Source organism: Triturus cristatus, chromosome 11 (genome assembly GCF_964204655.1).
Source record: "Triturus cristatus chromosome 11, aTriCri1.1, whole genome shotgun sequence".
In the NCBI taxonomy this organism is placed as follows: Eukaryota; Metazoa; Chordata; class Amphibia; order Caudata; family Salamandridae; genus Triturus; species Triturus cristatus.
The window spans coordinates 120,376,089-120,395,252 of NC_140594.1; the positions used below are offsets into that span (position 1 = coordinate 120,376,089).

The window sequence follows — 19,164 nt, forward strand, 5'->3', positions numbered from 1 at the left end:
TAGTTCTAGGCAGTAGCCGGACCGAATTATTTGTGTTACCCATTTGTCTGAGGTGATGGTAGTCCAGACCGGAAGGAAATGTTGGAGTCTGCCCCCGACCGGAGTGGGATGGTCTGGGGGAAGTGGAGGGAAGTCATTGGGTAGGTGCGGTGGCAGAGCGGGCGGTGCTTGTTTTGCCTCTGCCTTTGTTATTATTGCCCCTGTAGCCGCCTCTTTGGTAACCCCTTGTAAAGGTGGACTGAGTAGGGGATTTGTATGAAGTGGAAGCGGTGTCTGAGGAGTAGCCTCTGGATGTGCTCCAAAAGGAAGAGCGGCGAAAGGAGCGTCTGGGAGGGTGAGATTGTAAGGCTCCCATGGATTTTGCCGTGTAAGTGTCCTTTTTCATTTTCTCTAGGGCGTCATACACTTTTGGGCCAAACAAATGTTCCTGGTCAAAGGGATGGTTGAGGATGGAGGCTTGTACCTCCGGTTTAAAACCTGATATCCTAGGGCAGGCATGGCGACGGAGGAGGACACTAGTATTGATGGCCCTAGAGGCTGTGTCTGCTGCATCTAAGGCACAACGTATGGAGGTATTAGTAATTGTTTTGCCCTCCTGAATTAGCTCATTGGCCCTAGCTTTGTATTTATCAGGGAGATGGTGCATTATGGCTTCTAACTCGTCATAATGAGCCCTGTCATACCTCGCTAGTAGTGCTTGTGTATTGGCGATACGCCATATATTGGCCGCTTGAGATGCAGTACGTTTGCCTGATGCGTCCAAGAGTTTAGACTCTTTGTCAGGTGGTGGTGCGTCGCCTGACGCCTGGGAGTTGGCCCTTTTCCGTACTGTGGATACTACCAGGGAATCTAGTGGCGCTGGCCCTCTGATGTAGGAGGGATCTGTTGGGGCGGCTTTATATTTCTTTTCAATGCGCGGGTTATTGACCCTGGCCGTGACTGGGTCCTTAAAGATCTCCGGCGCATGTTTTATAACACCTTTAAGCATAGGCAATATGGAGGTGGTCCTATGTGTGGTGTCAAATGTATCTAGGAGGAAATCCTCCTCCACTGGGTCGGTATGTAAATCTACCCAGTGGTAGTGTGCCGCCCTTTGCAGTAAATGGTTGAACCCCAAGGAGTCTTCTGGTGGAGAAGGTCTGGAAGGGTAAAGATCGTCTTGTGGGACGTTAGGGATATCAGGGATATTATAATCGTCCCATGGGTCTGGGGATCCTGTGGGAGTGGGGTCCCCTGTAGGTATATCTTGGGGCACATCCCCTATGTTATCATATGGATCCCCTTGATCATCATCATCCGGGGATGGGGTCGGGGAATGATGAGGTGGGGGTGGAGAAGGTGGAGGGGGTGGAGGAGGGGAAGGTGGAGGAGGTGGTGGAGGTGGGGAAGGTAGTCTGAAAGGGGAGGTAGCAGAGTCCTTCCTTTTTGGAGGTGGAGGCAGAGCAGGTTTCTCTAACTGTCTCTTTTTGATAGAGAGCATCAAATGTCCAGTTTTGGGATCCTTAGTTAGTGTTTTTTGTAAGGGATCCGGTGGGAATAGTTCTGGAGAGGTTGTTTGGTCTGTCGGTGCCGACGGAGTCGGGCCGTTGGTTTCTTAGGTTTATCGGTGTTGGTTCGTTGTTTGGAACCATGCTTGGAAAGCTCCGATTGTTTAGTAGGCGCCAAGATGGATTTCGGCTTCGAAGTGTCGGTGGCCTTGTGTGCTTTTGTCGGTACCGAAGATGGGGTCGGTGCAGAGGAGCTGGGTCTCGACCCCAAGTGTTTCGGTGTGGGGCTCGGTGTCGAGATGAAGGCCGGTTTCTTTTTCGGTGCCGAAGAGTGTTTATCGGCTCCGACGGTGGGCTGGCTCGAGCCCGAGCCGCCCGAAGGCTTAATTGGCTTCTTTACCGGTCCCGAAGGTGCGGTGTGGGAAGCAGTGTCTTTGGTCTTGGTTAGGCTCGAAGGCGTGAACGAAGCCTTTTTTCGTGCCGGTGAGGGTGTGGGTGGGGGTAGATTAGTACTCACGACCCTCTGTGCCGGAGTGATGTCCTCCACATCTGAATCGTCGGCTTCAGAGGCGCTGACGAGTCCCTCGTCGGTGTGTTGTTCTGGAGCGTCGACGCCTTCCCCGAAGATGTCGTCCGGGATCGCCGTCGAGGAGTGTGCCATGGTTCTTCTGGCTCTTCGGTCTCGAATAGTTTTCTTGGACCGGAAGGATTTACACGCCGGACAGTCTCGAGCCTCGTGTTCAGGGGAGAGGCAGAGATTGCATACCTCGTGAAGATCGGTGTGGGGGAATTTGGACCCACATCGAGGGCACTTTTTAAATGGAGTCCTTTCCATTAGCCAGGACCGGAGCTTGGGTAGGCCCGAAGGCCGCCGTCGACGACTGGAACCGAAGGTCTTGGCGATGAGAGGCGCGTCGAGTGGGGAGATCGCGATCGAAACAATACCGCGAATTGGGGTGAGGATTGCGCGTCGATCGTCGAACTGGAAGCTGTTCGGAACCGGAGCGCGAAGATTACATCCGAGCCCGATGGCGGAAAAAAACGATCTGAGGATGGAACCGAAGCCCATGCGCAATACGATCCAAGGGAGGAGTCACCTATCTCGTGACTTCCAAAGACTTTCCAAGAGGAAAAACAAACTGCAAACATCCGGGCCCAACCCCAGATGGCGATCTATGCACAAGTGTGTAATCTGCAGCTCATATGCCTCGAACAAGAGTTTTGTGAAGGACTTTTTTCTGTAAACAATAATGGCTGCTAAATGTATCTTTATTGAAATAACTGCAACCCATTCATGAAATCAGGAAGGCATGGGTCGTTTCCTCTTGGCACATGGTTTTCCTGGGTACGCCAAATTCAAAGCCTCTTTCCTGCATTTGAAATAATAAAATTTCAATGGATGAGTGTCTTGCATCTTGTTGATGCAAAGATGCAGAAGATTTAAATGCCCATATTGCAAAAGTTCAGGAACTGAGCTGCCAAGTTGAATGGTGGAAGGTTGCGCTGCAGATTCTGGCTCCTATAATTGAACAGAAGGTCAGCTCTACAAAGCAATCTCTTGTGCGATTGTTTACGATAGGTATAAAACACCGGGGTACCACAATTACCGTGGCCATGAGGGCTATGAGGATCATTCTCATCTTGTCTTTCGTTAGTTTGATAATCACTGGTGCATTGAGAAACATTTTCAACCAACTGATCAAAAAAGCATTTCCCTGTGTGCCTGGTTGACAAAGGTTGGTGTGGTAAGCCCTTTCTTTCTTTGATCACATTCCCCGAGTCTGAAGCACACCAATTTCAACTCTTCACCGTAATAGGGAAGCATTTGTAACAGTACTCTGGAATAGAAACACCTTTCATAGGTTGGAAGATCAAGACCTGCAGGCGAAAGAAACAACTGCAGGCCAAGAGAGAGCGAACATGTCTTCCCAGCAGAATTAAAGCTGGTACCACTGGGCTTCCAGGCACTGCTGTATTAACTATATCTGCAAGGGAGCATTGATACAAAAGAAATTCTGTACAGATGGTTAGGACTGACAAAGTCAATAGGACAGCTTGAACATGTCAAAATTGGCTTCAAACATGATGGGTACATATAACGTTTTTAGAAGGTCATAGCATATGGTGCAGAAATACAGACATGGTATAGAAAGTTAAAGGTCACTAGTGGACTACAATACTATTGTGCCATTCACTACAGTGGGAGTGGAAACATGACTTCAGGTCTACCCTGTGTAGCCTGGAATGGAGCAGCTTAAACCCTGCTGCACAGGCATGTCAAACTCACCCTTTTGACAGGTAGGAAAACCATATTTTGAATATTAAATAAGTCACTCCTGAATGCATCATGCTACTCACAGGTAGAGTGCATAATATTTAAGAATGAAACATGTGTGACATTAGATATGGTACAATACGACAATCACTGGTCAGACTGTAGCTGGTTCCTGAGAAAAGTCGAAGTATAGATTATATAATTTAATATATAGCTTGTGACTGGTAGCAGCCGCAGAGTCCCTTTCAAGACTTATCTGGATATTTAATGAAAATACAATCTAATGGGTAAATCTGATATTTATTAAATATATAGGAAGTATAACTTTTAGAAAGTTAACTTTACCCTGTCTAAAGCTGCTGGAGGCTAATTTGCATTAGTTCTCCAGCAACTCCCCAGTCGATTCTTGGCCTCAGTTAGGTTTGGAAACTGGACAATGGCCTGGGTATAGGGAGCTATGTTCCTTCTCCTTGCAGGAAGACTAGCTAGGTTGGACAAAGGAACCTCTGTAATTTGAAAAGGGCCTGCACTTTGAAAAGTAAATGTAGGCCTGAGAGGAGCAGCTTTTTGTCCCCTTAGATTGGCTCCAAACCCAGTGGGAGGTAAGCTACCCTTTTAACTGGTTTTGAGTGGCTGCATAGAAGGGGACAACTCATTATCATAGCCATACCTCTGCGTGGGTGCACAGGCTCTGCACAAGGGGAGAAGGTTTTCCCCATCTTGGATTCTGAGAGAGAGTTACACTGTTGGACTGTTTGATGTAGAGCAAACAGGAATGCTCAAAGTGGTAGGCTTGCCCCCGGGAGCTTTTATCTCATTAGTTAAGAAATGCCCAGGAGCCACCCACACCCAATAGCTGGTCCCAGGCATAAATGTGGCACCGTAAGACACATCCACAGAACTCTTTCTGGACCTTTGCCATGAATGTTTGCAACTCTGCCTTCATGCTCTCCATTTCATCGTTCGCATGGGCCCTAAACATAGTGGTTCAAGAAAACACCAGGTTTAAAATCATCTGCTGTACCTCAGGTTTGAAGACAGTGAGGTGGAGAAATGAAGAGTGATAAAGGGATAGCCAATGGAAATAATGATGGGTAGCTAAATTAGCTGTATTACAAACAGTGCCCTGGGGCGCAACTAGTGTGTGCACCTGTTTTCTGCAACCCCTGAAAGTACAGTAATAGAGAAGAAGATTGTGCGCCCTTTTCTGTAAATCAGATAGCACCAGCGCACATACAGCGCTAGAGCTATCTTCAGAGGAAGTTCTCCCATTAGCATGGGGATGTGGCCCCTTGCTAATTAGGGAAAAACTTTGCCCCAGCACCGTCAGTGCGCCCCCTAAATGCAGCCCTGCAAAGGCCCCCCCAGACATCCTCCAGCAGGCGGGTGCAGTCACTCACTGCACCTGCCTGCATGAGAATCTCTACCCTTTTTTTAAAGTTTGGGGGGGTGCCTCCTGCACAGAGAAAGACAGAGCAGCTGATGCACTTCCCTGGCAGCAGCGCACGTTCCATGCTGCACTGGGGGCAACACATTACTTATAATAGGGCACACTGTCCTTGTTTGCCCTTGGCGCACCTGTTTAAAGATGCTTCATGGTGCTATCATCCCATCCCCTTTAGACATTTCTCTACAAAATCCTGCCTGCCTTCATGAGGTAGTTACTCCTGAAGTGGATGGAGTATCTCTCACAGAGATGTATCATAATGCCCGAGTAGGGCAGAGCATTCGCTGTGTTTATGGCAGTTCCTGACGTGCCGCAGAACTTCCTACAGAATGTGTTAATTTACTTACTATTCTTTTCATGCAGCTATACTGAAGCTGGAGAAGAGCGGTGATACTTCCTTGCAGCAAACACAATCTCAGATTCAGGAGGTGAGTCTGCATGCAGAAAGACTGGGTTTTGTTCAGGAGGTTTTGTATTTCTTCTGCAAGAGCGAAGGAACACACTTTGCTGAGACTGGAGTTAACAACAAATCCTAAGCAGGTTTCACCCGCATAGGGTTTTACCCTAGACAATTAAAGGATGCGCAGAAGAATGGCACGTCAGGGTGGCAAAAATGACTGAAGCTGAATGTCATAATGTGATCAATAGGAGAAACTTTTGCTAGAAGAGAATCGAGCAGAGTTAGGAAAACTGCCTTATCGATAATGATTAGAAGTATAAAGAGTGTGTGATGAGGAGATGTTAAGTGATGAGAAGTGCTAGACCATCTTATAGATATTGACCATGAGCAGATGTGGAACGTTATGCTCTGGAATGCGATGAAGTGAAGATGACTTGAGGACCTTGAACTATGATGTCTCCTACGATGAGAACTGCTGGAAAACCTTTAGGAGTTCTGAATCTACCTCTTGAATCCCTCTAACCCAGTGCTTAAATTGCAGCAAAAACAAAGTACCAGCGCCCTCATCAGGAGGTCACTGCAACTTACACCACCCACCGCTGCGGTCAGTGCTGCCAATGACAATACCAACACAACTACTAACCATCACACTCCTTCCTGCAACTGGGACAGTTTAGACTATTCCAGGCCCCCACAGCTATAAGAATGCTTGGATGGCAGGTATTAGTCACTGTTAAAGTATGTTGAATTAATAAACTACTGTTTAAGTGCTGGTGTAGCTCAAAGTAAGCACTGCTCTGACCCCTTATGAGTGACAGAGGAGCATCAGTAAATGGAGGTGACAAAGTTGACTTAGGAAGCGCAGGTCGAGCGCCATTAGTAGGCTGTCCTGATTTCAGTGTTTATTTTTTGTGCAAGTCACTGATATTGTCTCAGTGTTTTCAAAACCCTTTGAAATCAGTGCTTATCAGCATTTATTTAGTTGCACAACTCCTAAAATAGACAAAATCTGTGTTTTTCCAAAGTTTACAAAACATGTTGTTTTTTACAGTAATTGTTATAAAGCACATATTTATTTATAGTAGACGTAAGGCAGTGTGGTTGTTTCTTCCTAAAGTCAGGGTCTCTAATGGACTTACGACCGATTGTTTTAAGCATAGAAGGTCTGTGTATTGCACTCTCACTCACATCTCCTTACAGTCTCTCACATCTCATCATCTCTCACACTAATTGTGTCAGAATTCTATCTGGTTTATAGGGCTATTAGTAGATTAAAAATTAAGAGTGTTATAATCAAATGTTTTGGGCTTTTTTGTTTGAATCTGTTGTTGTTTTTTAAATATGAGAACAATTTGCACAAACAACGATGTATACTGCAGGGATACAAATAGTGAGGCGCCTAAGAAGGTGCACGTGTTAAGCTTTACAATTGCCACAGTACAGAGCAAGGTAGTATTGTGAAAAGTTTAACTGTTTATCATCATACAGGTTTCAGTCGGTGCGTTCACAATCACGTGAGTAGAACAAAGCAGTATGTACTTACTGCCCCGCCCGTGGGGCCAACAGCACGTACTATGGAGAAGTGGATAAACAATTCTGGTTGGAGTTAATACAACAATTAACAAAAAGAGGCCCAAACTCTCGCCCCCTCCCGTCATGGTTAGTCAGGAGAACACATGATCATGTTGGTCAACATGTGTAGGCTTGAAACCTGGATCAGTGTGAGCAGAGAAAGATATATTCCCCAAGATTGCGGCTTTAGTTAAGTAGGGTCCTGAGCATCCACCGGTCCCTACATCCTTCTCGTAGGCCATCTGGAGCGTCAGCGGCAGGGTCCGTGGAGGTCTGGAGGTAGGTAAGGCTAGCGTCCCAAATGGCAGTGATGGGAAACTAGCACTGCCCTAAGCTGTCCTCTCAATGCAACGCATCGCTTTCCGCCTGGTCCCATACAATAAGGTATCGCGTCCAGGCTGCTAGCGCTGGGGGGTTCAGGCGACTTCCAGCGCCTAGTGAATAGATGCTTGGCTGTCAGAAGTCCCAGATCAAGAAAACAGGTGGTGACCCTCATTTTTTTGTTCCTGTGGAAGAGGCCCAAAAAGCATGTCTTCCTGGTGCGCAAGGCAGATCGCCCAGTGCAAGTGGACAAGTGAGACGAGACATCTTGCGAATAGTGGTGAATTGATGGGCAAGCCCCAACATGAGAAGCAGGTCAGTTTCGACCCTAAGACAGCAGCGGCAGGCTGCGTCGGTACGGTGTAAATAACGGTTTAGTTTGGCGGGTGAGGTATGCCCTGTGTATACTATAAAATTTGATACGTTGAAAACAAGTGTTGAGCGGAATATGAACTGGGCTTTCCAGTAAGTCAGCCCCTTCTTTGTCTGCACAGGGGTGAGCCAAGTCTTCCTTCCAGTAGTGGCGCAAGGGTGTGAGCTGCTGCGCAGTATGGATTCGTAGTGAGTCAGCAAACCACTGGATGAGATGTCTGCCCGGTCCCATTCCATGGAGATACTGTATTGTGGGGTGTGTCGGATGTTCATGCGGCATATCGCCCCACATGCGCCCTAATGTCACAATCAGACAGTTATAGAATAGTAAATGGACCGGAGGCAAGCCATCATCCTTCATCAGAGACTCGTACGGGATGAGGGCACCACCATGGTAAAGTACCCCCAGGGTATAGATATCAGCTGCATGCCAGGCGGTGAGTTCTGCTGATGATGTTATGTTGTGTCCCCTAGGTGTACCTAGAGGGCTAGTGCCAATGCATAGAGAGTCAGTGACCGTGTAAGGTAAAGACATCAGCGATAGCAGCGGTATGCCACCTCCAGCAGCAGGAAGTCAGGCGGCGTAGCCCTAGTACATGGGTGGAAGAATCGGAGGATAGAGGATAGGGTCGCTGTGGTGTTGGCTAGCTACAGACTCCCCAACCATTTAGCCACGCATTGGAGTTGAGAAGTAAGGTAGGACTGTTCGAGGTTTGGCACTGCAAGCATGCCTTGTCTGTGAGCAATGAAAGTTTCGAGAGCGCTACTCTGCAGTGGGAATTGCTCCAAATGAATTCTGACATGAGCTTCACAAAGGAACGAAAGAACGGAGTTGGGATGTATAGGGAAAGCTTAGCAAAATAATAAAGGAGGCGAGGAAGGACAATCATCTTCAGGAGGGCTATGTGCCCTGCCCCCCGGATAGTGGGAGCATTTGCCAAAATACAATTCGGGACCTTAGGGTGGTGACAGCACATATGAGATTGCCATCGAATAGGTCTATGGGTGATGCATATACCCTGACTCCTAGGTACCAGAATGTGGAGAGCTGCCAAGTTATGGGGACCACATTGAAAGTAAAGTTTGGGTTAGGCTGCGTAGGTGTGAATGGAAAAAGGCAAGATTTGGCCCAGTCTACTTTCAAGACGGAGAGATCAGCAAAGCGATTGAGTGTCAGAGCAAGTGTATCAGGTATCGAGTGTACATCTCTGAGATAAAGAAGCAGGTCATCGGCATAAAGTGAGATCGCGTAGTACCATCGCCCAGAGGAATGCCTCAGCCCACCCCCTGCTCATGAATAACGACTGCTAGGGTATCTATTGCCAGGGAGAAGAGAAGTGGGGAAAGTGGGATGCCCTGGCGGGTGCCTCTGTGTATATCAATGGGTTCTGAGAAAAGAAAGCCTGTTTTGACTTTTGCTAGTGGCTGGGTATATATCAATTTGACCAATGGGAGAAATCGTTTCCCAATGGTGTACCGTTGTAACACTTCGGACAGAAAGGCCCATTCCAGGGAATCGCAGGCCTTATCTAGGTCCAGCACCAAGCAACTGGCCCGTGGCCACGGGTGCAGAGAGTACTTCATTACATGAAAGAACCGACTTAGGTTCAGGGATGTGTTACAGCCAGTCTGTCTGCTAGGATTTTGGCCTGTACCTTATAGTCCGTGTTAAGCACAGCCAGGGGTCTGTATGAGTCCAAAGCGGATGGGTCTCTGTCCGGCGTGGGCAAGGAGATGAGTAGTGCTTCACGGAGGGATGTGGGGAGGTATGAGGCCAAGAAGCCCTCCTCGTACAGAGTTTATAAATGAGGGGCAAGGAGTGGGGCATAGGCCATATAGAACTCAGGAGATAGGCCGTCTGGGCCTGGGGCGAGGCGCTTCTTGCCTCTTGTATTTCGAAGAGTGCGATAGGTTCATTAAGTTGCGTCTGCTGGTCCAACATGATACAAGGCAAGGGCACATAGAGAGGAAGGAACCAATGTCATTAGGGTGAATGGTGGAGACCGACTGGTATAGCGAGGTGTAGTGGCAGGTCAGTTTGCTATGTATAACGTGCTGTGTGTAGAGTAGAGTACAAGAGGCCGAGCATATCGTTGTGATGGGATGTCCCGGTTGGTCTTGGCTTATCAGCCATGCCAGCAGCCATCCAGATCTGTCATCTGCAGCATGGGTACGAGCCGAGTGAACGGCATAGTGAAGACAGTGCAGCCTCTCCAATAGGTAGGCGTGTTCGCGATGTGCCTCCTCCAGGTGATGTGAATTCGCCAGGTTGTGCACTGTTTGGGTTTCATAATCTATGAGTAGATGTTCAATGTCGGAGAAATCTTTGTCAAGCCGCCTGCGTATGTGTCAGTAGATCCCTAAACACTGGCCCCTGGTTTCTATCTTCAATGCATCCCATTAGGTAAGGTCCTCGATTACAGTGCCGATAGAGGCACGCAAGGGAGGGTCTTCTAACGCCGCAATTTGCAGTCTGCAGATGGGGATGATAGAGAAGCCGTGTTCCATGTTAGCTGCAGGTACTGGGGATTATGGTCAGAGTGGGTGCGACCTAAATAATCAATCAACATGTGTAATGGAGGGGAGTAGGCTGGTGGCCGACCAACCTATCTATCTGGACGCTCAGGTGGTGTGGCGAGGAAAGGAAGGAAAATACTCTAGTATTTGCGTTTCATGAGCACCAGATGTTGACTAACTGCCAGTGTTGAAGTCAGTCCTGTAGTGCTTAGGCGCTGAATGTAGCAGATATACGAGGCAGTGGAGGTTATGACGGATCACGTTCAGTGTTCATGACGCTTTTGAAATCCCCCCTAATAGCCATGGTACCCCACTCCATCGGGACAACTTATCAGATAGGCTGTGAAGAAACGAGGATGGTATTTTCTTATATAATGCATACAAGTATCTGACGACAATCCAGGGGGCCTCTAACAAGCACATAGCGGCCTTTTGTGTCTACAACCACCTCATCAGCCGTGAAGGGGATGCCTGGCCTGACCCATACAAATACAACAGAGCATAAGAGGAGGAATTAGTGGCAAACACCTGGCCTCTCCATCACCTCTGATGTATAGTTGCTTCGGTGTGTGTTAAATGCATTACTTTTAAGAGCGTTATATTGATAGGATGACTTTTTAGGAGTGGTCAACCCAGACAATAGCATAGTGCTTTATGAAACTTTTAAAAAAAATTGAGCTACACCAGATTAATTTGTAGCCCTGCAGTCTAAGGTACCAGAAAATTGATGCTTGACGCATGCTCACAACTGCTTCCTGCACTCTTTACCTGACTATATTAAGATGGTACTGCTGCTGTGTGGGATATTCATAGCTGGCAAGTGTCCCCATGGCAAATGTCTCCCTTTAGGTCAGTCTTGACAAGTTACCAGACATAACTTTGTTATGAGACTTGACATTTTGCTTTTAAGGTTGGAACTACGGGCTTAAAAACCCCAGCAATAAAGGGCAGATGGGTAAAAACCCAAGATTAGCCTTTGGTATCACACATAACAATGGGGCACCTTGCAGCTAGGAATTTGGTTGGTATGTAGAATTTCCTATGTCATGTTTTCACTACTATCCCATATGCAAGGTGACATCACTCTTTTCACAGGTACCCGTCACTGCATATTGCAATGAATGTTTAAAGCCTGTTTGTCTTCTGAAGTTCAGCCGCCACCAATACTGGCTTGATAGAAAAGGGGGCTGATGTATTACAGGGTTTTACCCATACTGTCTCTGCGGGTAAATATGAAAGTATATTTTGCCCACGGTCTCATGAGCCAGCCATTTCACCAGACAGTGGAAGAATTAAACACTGTCTAAAGATCAAATATGATGGAATTATTTCTAGATTCTCTACTCTACAGGATATAAAATAATTAGACCAGACCTAAAACAAGCATTTAATACAATAGAGCTATGGTGGCTTAATTGTCTAGTTTGTCGTAGCAATGCTATTAGGGCATTCAGTGTCATTTTTTCTTAAATCTTTCTAAGTTTATGTTTAAACATTAGCAATCAATTTAAATATTACTCGAAGTTGGTGTGCAATATAATGTATTAGACTAAAAAATATACAAATGTTAAAAGCAGTTATAGATTAAATAAGAGTTACATCTCTACAGCCCATGTATTTTATGATTAAGTTCATTCCTTCCAGGTTTGGCTTCTTTGGGGAAAACCAAACTCATGGCCCTCTAAATGTTCCACATCTAAACACAGACCTACCTAGCAGGAAAAGGAGAGTCAAGATTGTGAGATGTAGATAGAGCAAGGAAAGGAGTGTGCAACAAACCCTGAGAATGAGAGACAGACAGGCCTAAGGGAGGGGGTAGGAGAGATACAATGAGAAGGCAAAGAAAGGGAAACACAGAGAAACCAAGAAAATAAGACATACAGAGGCTAATAAAAAAAAATGAGATGTCCTAAATGCAAGAGGGAAGGAAAGGCACCGAGCGAGGGTACAAGAAAAAGCTAAATTAACAGATGAAACCAGGACAGTGGGAGAGAAAAGATTAAGGTCACACAAAAACGAAGTTGAAAAGGATGTGCCACCTGGCAGTTGGCTTTTAGTAGAATAAATGCCCCCTGGAAGTGGGCTGTTAGTGGGATGAGAGGTCCCTAGTTTGGGATTGAGACGCTCCTCCCAGGCAGTGAACTCCTACTGGGAGGGGAAGCAGTCCCTGGGCTCTTAGTGGGAAGGGAGGCTGTTCCTTGCAGTTGGCTCTTATCATGCGAGAGATACAGCCTGTTGGTGCAATCTTCTTGGGAAAGCAGATGCTCCCAGGAAGGGGGCTTAGTAGAAGAGAGATGCTTGCTGGCAGTGGGTTCTTACAATGATGGGCGATGCTCTCTTGCAGAGATGGGCACCCTTACCTGCATAATGTCGATGGCAATGACCTGTGTCTGCACCCACTCCACGTTGTTCACAAGCCAGTGCACGACCTCAGCACTGATGAAGCTGTATGGTGAGAGACCCTTGTGTTCAGACAGCAGTTGGATCCCGGTGCTGCAGCCCACAAAGTGATGACAGAGACAAGAGGGAGGAACGCAAGAAAAACAAATTACAAGATGAGCGGCCAACTGAAAAATGAGTGTCAAGGTGTTGTACACAGGCAGCAAAGAAGGCAATGGAGCTGTGAATCCAAAGGGTTAAAACACTCACACCCAGCACCCTCACAGAACAAGCACTCATATACCACTCCCTCCATCCAGTACTTCTACAAGACCACAACAGCAAGCATTAGTTTACCATTACTCTGCCACAAATGAATATCATCCTTCAAACCACATCCACTTCCACCTATACTTCCCCAGCACTCCCACCCTCTCTCTTACAGTCAACATTTTTGCACCACTCCTTGACCCCCAAAGTCCACCCCAACGTTACTAAGCAGACCTCCTGTATACTATTCAACATACACTAATATCTGTCAATATACCCTTAAGTCAAAGTCCCTAGTTTGTCACAGGGAACATTCCAACACCATCCATGCCAGCTTCTGCTCCATCATCCTCGACAGCCAGTATTTGCACACCTGCTCCCATTTCCAACACTACCAAATCACTCAAACAAATCTGTCCTCTCTACACCTGTCCCCTCCCAAGCACTTCTGCACTGACTTCACATCTAGCACTTCTGGACTATCTTCAAGATAGTGCTCCTACCAAACCTGCTGTACCCAGTGCTCCTACTCCAGCAACAGCAACACTCCAACAGCATTTCCAGGAGGACAACTACACCACCCTCTATTACGCTTGAACAATCCCAGCCCTGCTCAGCTGTGCTTCTCCATACTACTCGATAACTAGTATGCCCAAACCACTTTCCAAGCCAGAACTGGAGCAGGATCTTCTCCAACTACTACATCAGCCGACATACCAAAAGTGCCTAGATCTTTCACAGCCAGTAACCCGCACCATTGACCACAACCAGAGCCTCTACATCACCCATCCAAACAGTGCACATACATTATCCTCCAAAGCAAACACTGCACACCATCCCACACGGCAAGTGCTCACCACAACCTAATCTGTGACCAGAGCGAATACAAATCCCTGCATCCAGCACTTTTGAACTATCCTCCAGACTGTGGTCCTGCTCCATCCTCCATAGCCAGTGCATCTACACATTCTCCACAGCAAAATCTCTTACACAATCTCTAACAGCCAATGTTGTTACAGCATTCACTCACACTCACCATCAATCATAGCCAGACAAATAACTGATCCATTCTCCTCAAACAGCCAGTGCAGTAACGACCCCAACCCCCTCACCAGATAGCACTCCTACTACATCAGCACTCATCAAAAATCACTTGTACTGCATTCCTAACTGGCCAAGGCCTTTACACCACCCTCAAAGACAATATTTCACACCACCATCCACAACCCGAACTCCGGACCATCCCTTCCAGTCAGCATTCGGACACCATCCCCGCTGATCAGTGCTCCTGAACCATCTGCATACACGTCTGAGTTCCTAAACCATCTACAACTGGCTAGCACTTTTACAGCATACATGAACATCACCACGAGCACTCTTTCACCTACTATGCTTCCTCCCACTCTTCTTCTAGCATTAATTCTTAGGCTTCAGCATATCTCCACACAACAAGGAATCCTTTACACCTTATGGGAATCTGCCTCCCCCACTGCGGCTACTCTCCCCACATCCCCATCACAATCTAAACAGGCATATCACAAAACACATACGTTGGGTTTTTCATGGCTTCCAAGATTTCTGCCAGAGAAGAGGATGACGTCAAAGTGCTTGCATTCCCTGACACCTGCTGGCCACTGAAAGAGAAAAGAAAGAAACTTATAAATAAATGTCAGGACAACAAACCAGTTACTGTGCATACCGCTGCTAGCGTAAGAAGGCACTTTGTGTTCCTTGCCTCTCTTAAATATTGGCTGCCATGCTAGTGAAAGGAGTTCAAACCTAGCTGTCCAAAAATATCACCTCTCCAGACTGATTGTGGATCAAGATCCAATGGTCATTTTCCATTACAAACACTGCACCCTGTGGTTAGATGGAAACCTTTTCCCAACCCAGGCACAGCACAAGGGGGCACCACTTCTAGCCAAGGATTCCCACTACGCTAATCAGGCATACCAACACTAAGCAGATAAATGGTGATGTATGTTGAACTAAAAATCCTTCACTTCCCTGAATGTTCATGCCCAGTAGTCAGAAGAAGTGGAAACAGGTGATAAGAATCCGTAGCAGGCAACACAATGGTTACTTACCTGTAGTTTTACAGGCTGGAGAATTTTCTGTATTCACATGCATTGCATTATTCTGTCATCTAATGGTTAGGTTGAGACTATTTCTCCTTTCGTTCATGTTTTTTTCTTTTTTATGGGTGTATCCATTACCATTTGGTGGTATATCCATCCTATTGTGGCACCAGATATGCCCCCCTGCAAGCCCATGTGAGTAATTAACAAGGATCTAACTGTGATCAGGGAAGTGTGTTTCTCATCTCAGGTGTGGATGCACACAGTGTTTGCTTAAATACCCCTCACACACCAAAAAGGCCCTTGGTGTCATGCTTCATCATAGGGGTCTTCCCGCCCCGCTGCGGGATGGGGCGTGCTACGACCTACGATTACGTGGGAGAACTGTTTTGACAATACTATGTGTAGTGATGGATTAGTGAGAGGAAGGGTCTGGAGTGAATATGGGAAGGTGAATTAAAAAGGACCTGGCCTCAAGGTCGTCGAGGCTGGACCTGTTAAAAAGGTGGTGCGGAGTTTTCCTGCCTATAATGTGCAGTTACTCCTATAAAGTCAACATGTTTCGAAGCAAAGGCTTCTTCATCAGGACTGAAAAGATCCCCTCAGTACTCACTATGTTGAAAATACCAAATTGGTGTGCTATATACAAAAGAGGAAAAAATTAGAAAAATACATGGATTTCATGCACTTAATACAATACCTACTAGTACCATTAATGTGTTAATCTGAAAGAGAAAGTACAATTAATAGCGCTTCCCCATGCGCAAACACTCGAAATCTGCAAAAAGACAATGGTTAAAAAAATGAAAATTCCACAAGGTGACTGTAGCATGTTCTTAATACTAGTAATATTGTGGTCTATCAGTGCAAAGACCTGTGGGAAAAAAGGGGGACAAACAAGACACACATACACAGAACAGAAATCACACACTCTATTTATGTGGCTAGAGTAATTGTCGGAGGGTACGTATGTACACGATGTCATCAATCACTTAGGCAATACATACTATGTAATGTTGGATGTAATGCTCCATGAGCCTCTTGCAACGGGTGGGGAAGGGGTGTCACCAAAGTAAATCTGTTAAAGTAAAGCAGGGTTGAAAGATTCGGTAAATGCTGGCGAAGGTCTGATGCCTGCAAACACAAGTGTACTCTCTAACGGCTGTGCCGTACTTACGATTTGGTCGACGCAGTCTTGCCTCAAAATGACGTCAACCCGCTGCTCCGTGGTGGGAGAGGAGACCGCAGGGAGGTTCTATTTATGCTACCATTAAATGGTCTTGAGTACTTCAAAACACCCGGAAGTGAATATCAATATTCATTCTGGGGGGGTGTCGGAACCTTATGGTCATGTTGCCATGGTGATGTACACATACCGAAGTGAGTAAAAAGTTTGATAAACTGCCTGCATCTAGAGCGCTGCGTAGCCGAGCTAATTTTGTTCATTGCTGTAGAAAAGTCGATGAATCGAGAGGAGTGTGAAGTTCACTGGGTGGGGTTTTAGTCTGAAAAACGCAGTTGGTTACACCCTCGTTAGGACGCATCTCGAAACTCCCGGAAATGAATGTCAATATTCATTCAGTCAGTGTTTCGGAGCCTTATGGTTATGTTGCCATGTATAGGCGGAGTTGAGTAAAAAGTTTGAAAAGCCGCCTGCATCTAGAGCATGGCATAGCCGGGCTAGGTTAGTTGAATAAGACAGAAATTTTTTTTATATATCGATGAATAGAGACCCCAGAGCAGGCCTGTAGTCTGAAAACCGCATTGCCGCAGGTGGTATTTTACATGCGCGAGCGTTCTAATAGAAGCACACACCCTCTAGCACACTACGTTGGAAACACAACAGTATAGTTATAGACCACCACCCGGTTCCCCCCCTTCTATATATACTCAATGAGTATGAACTTTGAGATTTTCTTGCTATCTTGAAGTTAAAAACCTTTTTGATATAGAATAACCTACGTTTTCCCTTTAAACACTTTTATAACTATATTGTTGTGTTTCCAACGTAGTGTGCTAGAGGGTGCGTGTGCTTCGATTAGAACGCTCGCGCATGTAAAATACCACCTGCGGTAATGCGGTTTTCAGACTACAAGCCCGCTCTGGGGTCTCTATTCATCGATATATAATTTCTTTTCTGTCTTATTCAACGAGACACAAGGTCTGCCTACAGTTACATTGCTCAAGTTCCACCACGCCATTTCCTTCTGTACTTTCGATGTAAAACCCCAAGATACTGCCAACTCCCCGCTGCCTGTGACCATTAACTCTATAGCTATTCTTGAATTGGTCTCATATGTAACCTGGGATGTGGGATCAATAGATTGTACCAAGCCATCATGGCCATCAGTTTCCCCACTGTTCTACTAAGGTGAAGGTGAGCTTGATCTGTCAATGCCAGGATGCTTTTGGCTATGGGGAAAGCTTTTGCCTCCTTTGAATTGAGCCTTGATCCTAAAAAGAGAAATTCCCGCTCTGGTATTGGTGAGGATTTTCACAAATTTATTGAGAAAGCTAGGTGGGCATTGTGTGCGTGACTGTCTTTATGCACTTTTGACGCTGTGTGAAAGAGATTTTTACTAGCCAGTCATCTAGGTAGGGGTACACATGTATATTAGGTATGCTGCTCCCACAGCCAAATATTCTATAAACAGCCTGGGTGTTGACTTAATAGTAAAAGGGAGTACCCTTGAATTGATAATGTACCTGGTTCACAACAGTAAGAAGTAAGAAACGACAGGCTGAAACAACACTAAACGTTCTCCACTCCTGTGTCTTTTCTGCCCACCCCTCACCTGCCTCACCCCATTGCAGCAGATAACAGGACGGTGGCTGCACGTCAGCCCTGAAGAGGGAGCCAGTCCCTGTGCATGAAGATAAGAGACCGCCAACGTGATGAGCTCTTTAGCTGCATAGATTCGAAGCTTGGGGAAACCAGTGCAAGAAATGAAGGGTGTGCTGGGGAGAGGAGCAGAAGAGCGCTGGGGCAAGGAGGACAGGGAGTGCGGAAAGCGTGGAGTAGAGTGAAACCGCAGAGGCAGAGCAGGGAATGAGGGTGGAGAAAGAGAAGATGAGGCGGAGGGAACCAGGCACAGGATCAAGAGAGAGAGAGGTCAGGCGAAGAGCTTGGAGAGCAAGAAACCAAGATGGGGGAGAAAAGAGTGTGGAGCCGACAAAGCGCGGCGATAGTGGGTGGCTGTGGGTGTGTGGGTATGTGTGGGGGGGTAGGGTGGTGTTACTGGGCTGAGCAAGTGCAGAAGAGCAAAAAAAGAGGCACGTGATGCTTAGAAGAATCTGGGACACAAACCCAGATCTGCGAGGGGCACAGAGACAAAATGAACTCACCAGATAACAAGCATTGGCATAGCCAATAGGTCTCGCTTTTGGGACCTTATAAGTGTTTAGCCATGCAACAGTTGCATAACTAAATACTTATAAGGTCCCAAAAGCGAGACCTATTGGCTATGCCAATGCTTGTTTAAATTAGGTCTCTGTGTTTGTGAGAGAACGGAGGAGCAGGTGGGAAGGCGGGGGTATTACAGGATGGTGACTAATATGGGGCATCGGATATAAGCAGATAACGAGAGATAGCAACAAAGGGGATAGGGTGTAGAGACGCTACCAGGATAAAACTAATAAAAGTTTCGTCAGACTAAAGAAATGTAGATAGGAGTGCTGCCACAAAAAGATGTTTGGAAATGCAGTCTGTTGACCACACGCAAGGTAGGAGTCTGATGCCAGACTTAACGTGATAAACGTAGTTCCAGTCATAAAAGCGGATGGAATTAGCAATTGGGCATCAGGAAACGATAACAGAAGCACCCCCTCTCCCCCCCCCCAAAAAAAAAGCCATAGCCAATACAAACAGAGGAAAGCAAACTGGCAAGCACACAAACAAATAAGAAGTGAAGGCAGGATGATAATTAATTTTAATATATATTAAAAACAATAGATTTCACAAACACAGCGCAAGCCGAGCAAAACCTAAACATGGTATGAAATAATGGCTGTTAAACCCTAAAACATTGTGCTATGTACTTCGCTTT

At 46.4% G+C, this 19,164-nt stretch overlaps 1 protein-coding gene across 11 annotated transcripts in view; it reads right to left on the reverse strand.

Annotated features, from left to right (window-relative positions):
- The window catches only part of DEPDC5 (DEP domain containing 5, GATOR1 subcomplex subunit), a 628,116-nt gene that overhangs the window by 188,604 nt on the left and 420,348 nt on the right, over positions 1 to 19,164 (reverse strand). For all 11 annotated transcript variants that reach the window (XM_085634591.1, XM_085634584.1, XM_085634590.1 and 8 more), the window contains 2 exons: positions 14,591 to 14,674; positions 12,752 to 12,884 (listed from right to left, as the gene is read on the reverse strand). In XM_085634591.1, the coding sequence (XP_085490717.1) occupies positions 12,752 to 12,884; positions 14,591 to 14,674 (217 nt within the window). The remainder of the gene's footprint in view (positions 1 to 12,751; positions 12,885 to 14,590; positions 14,675 to 19,164) is intronic.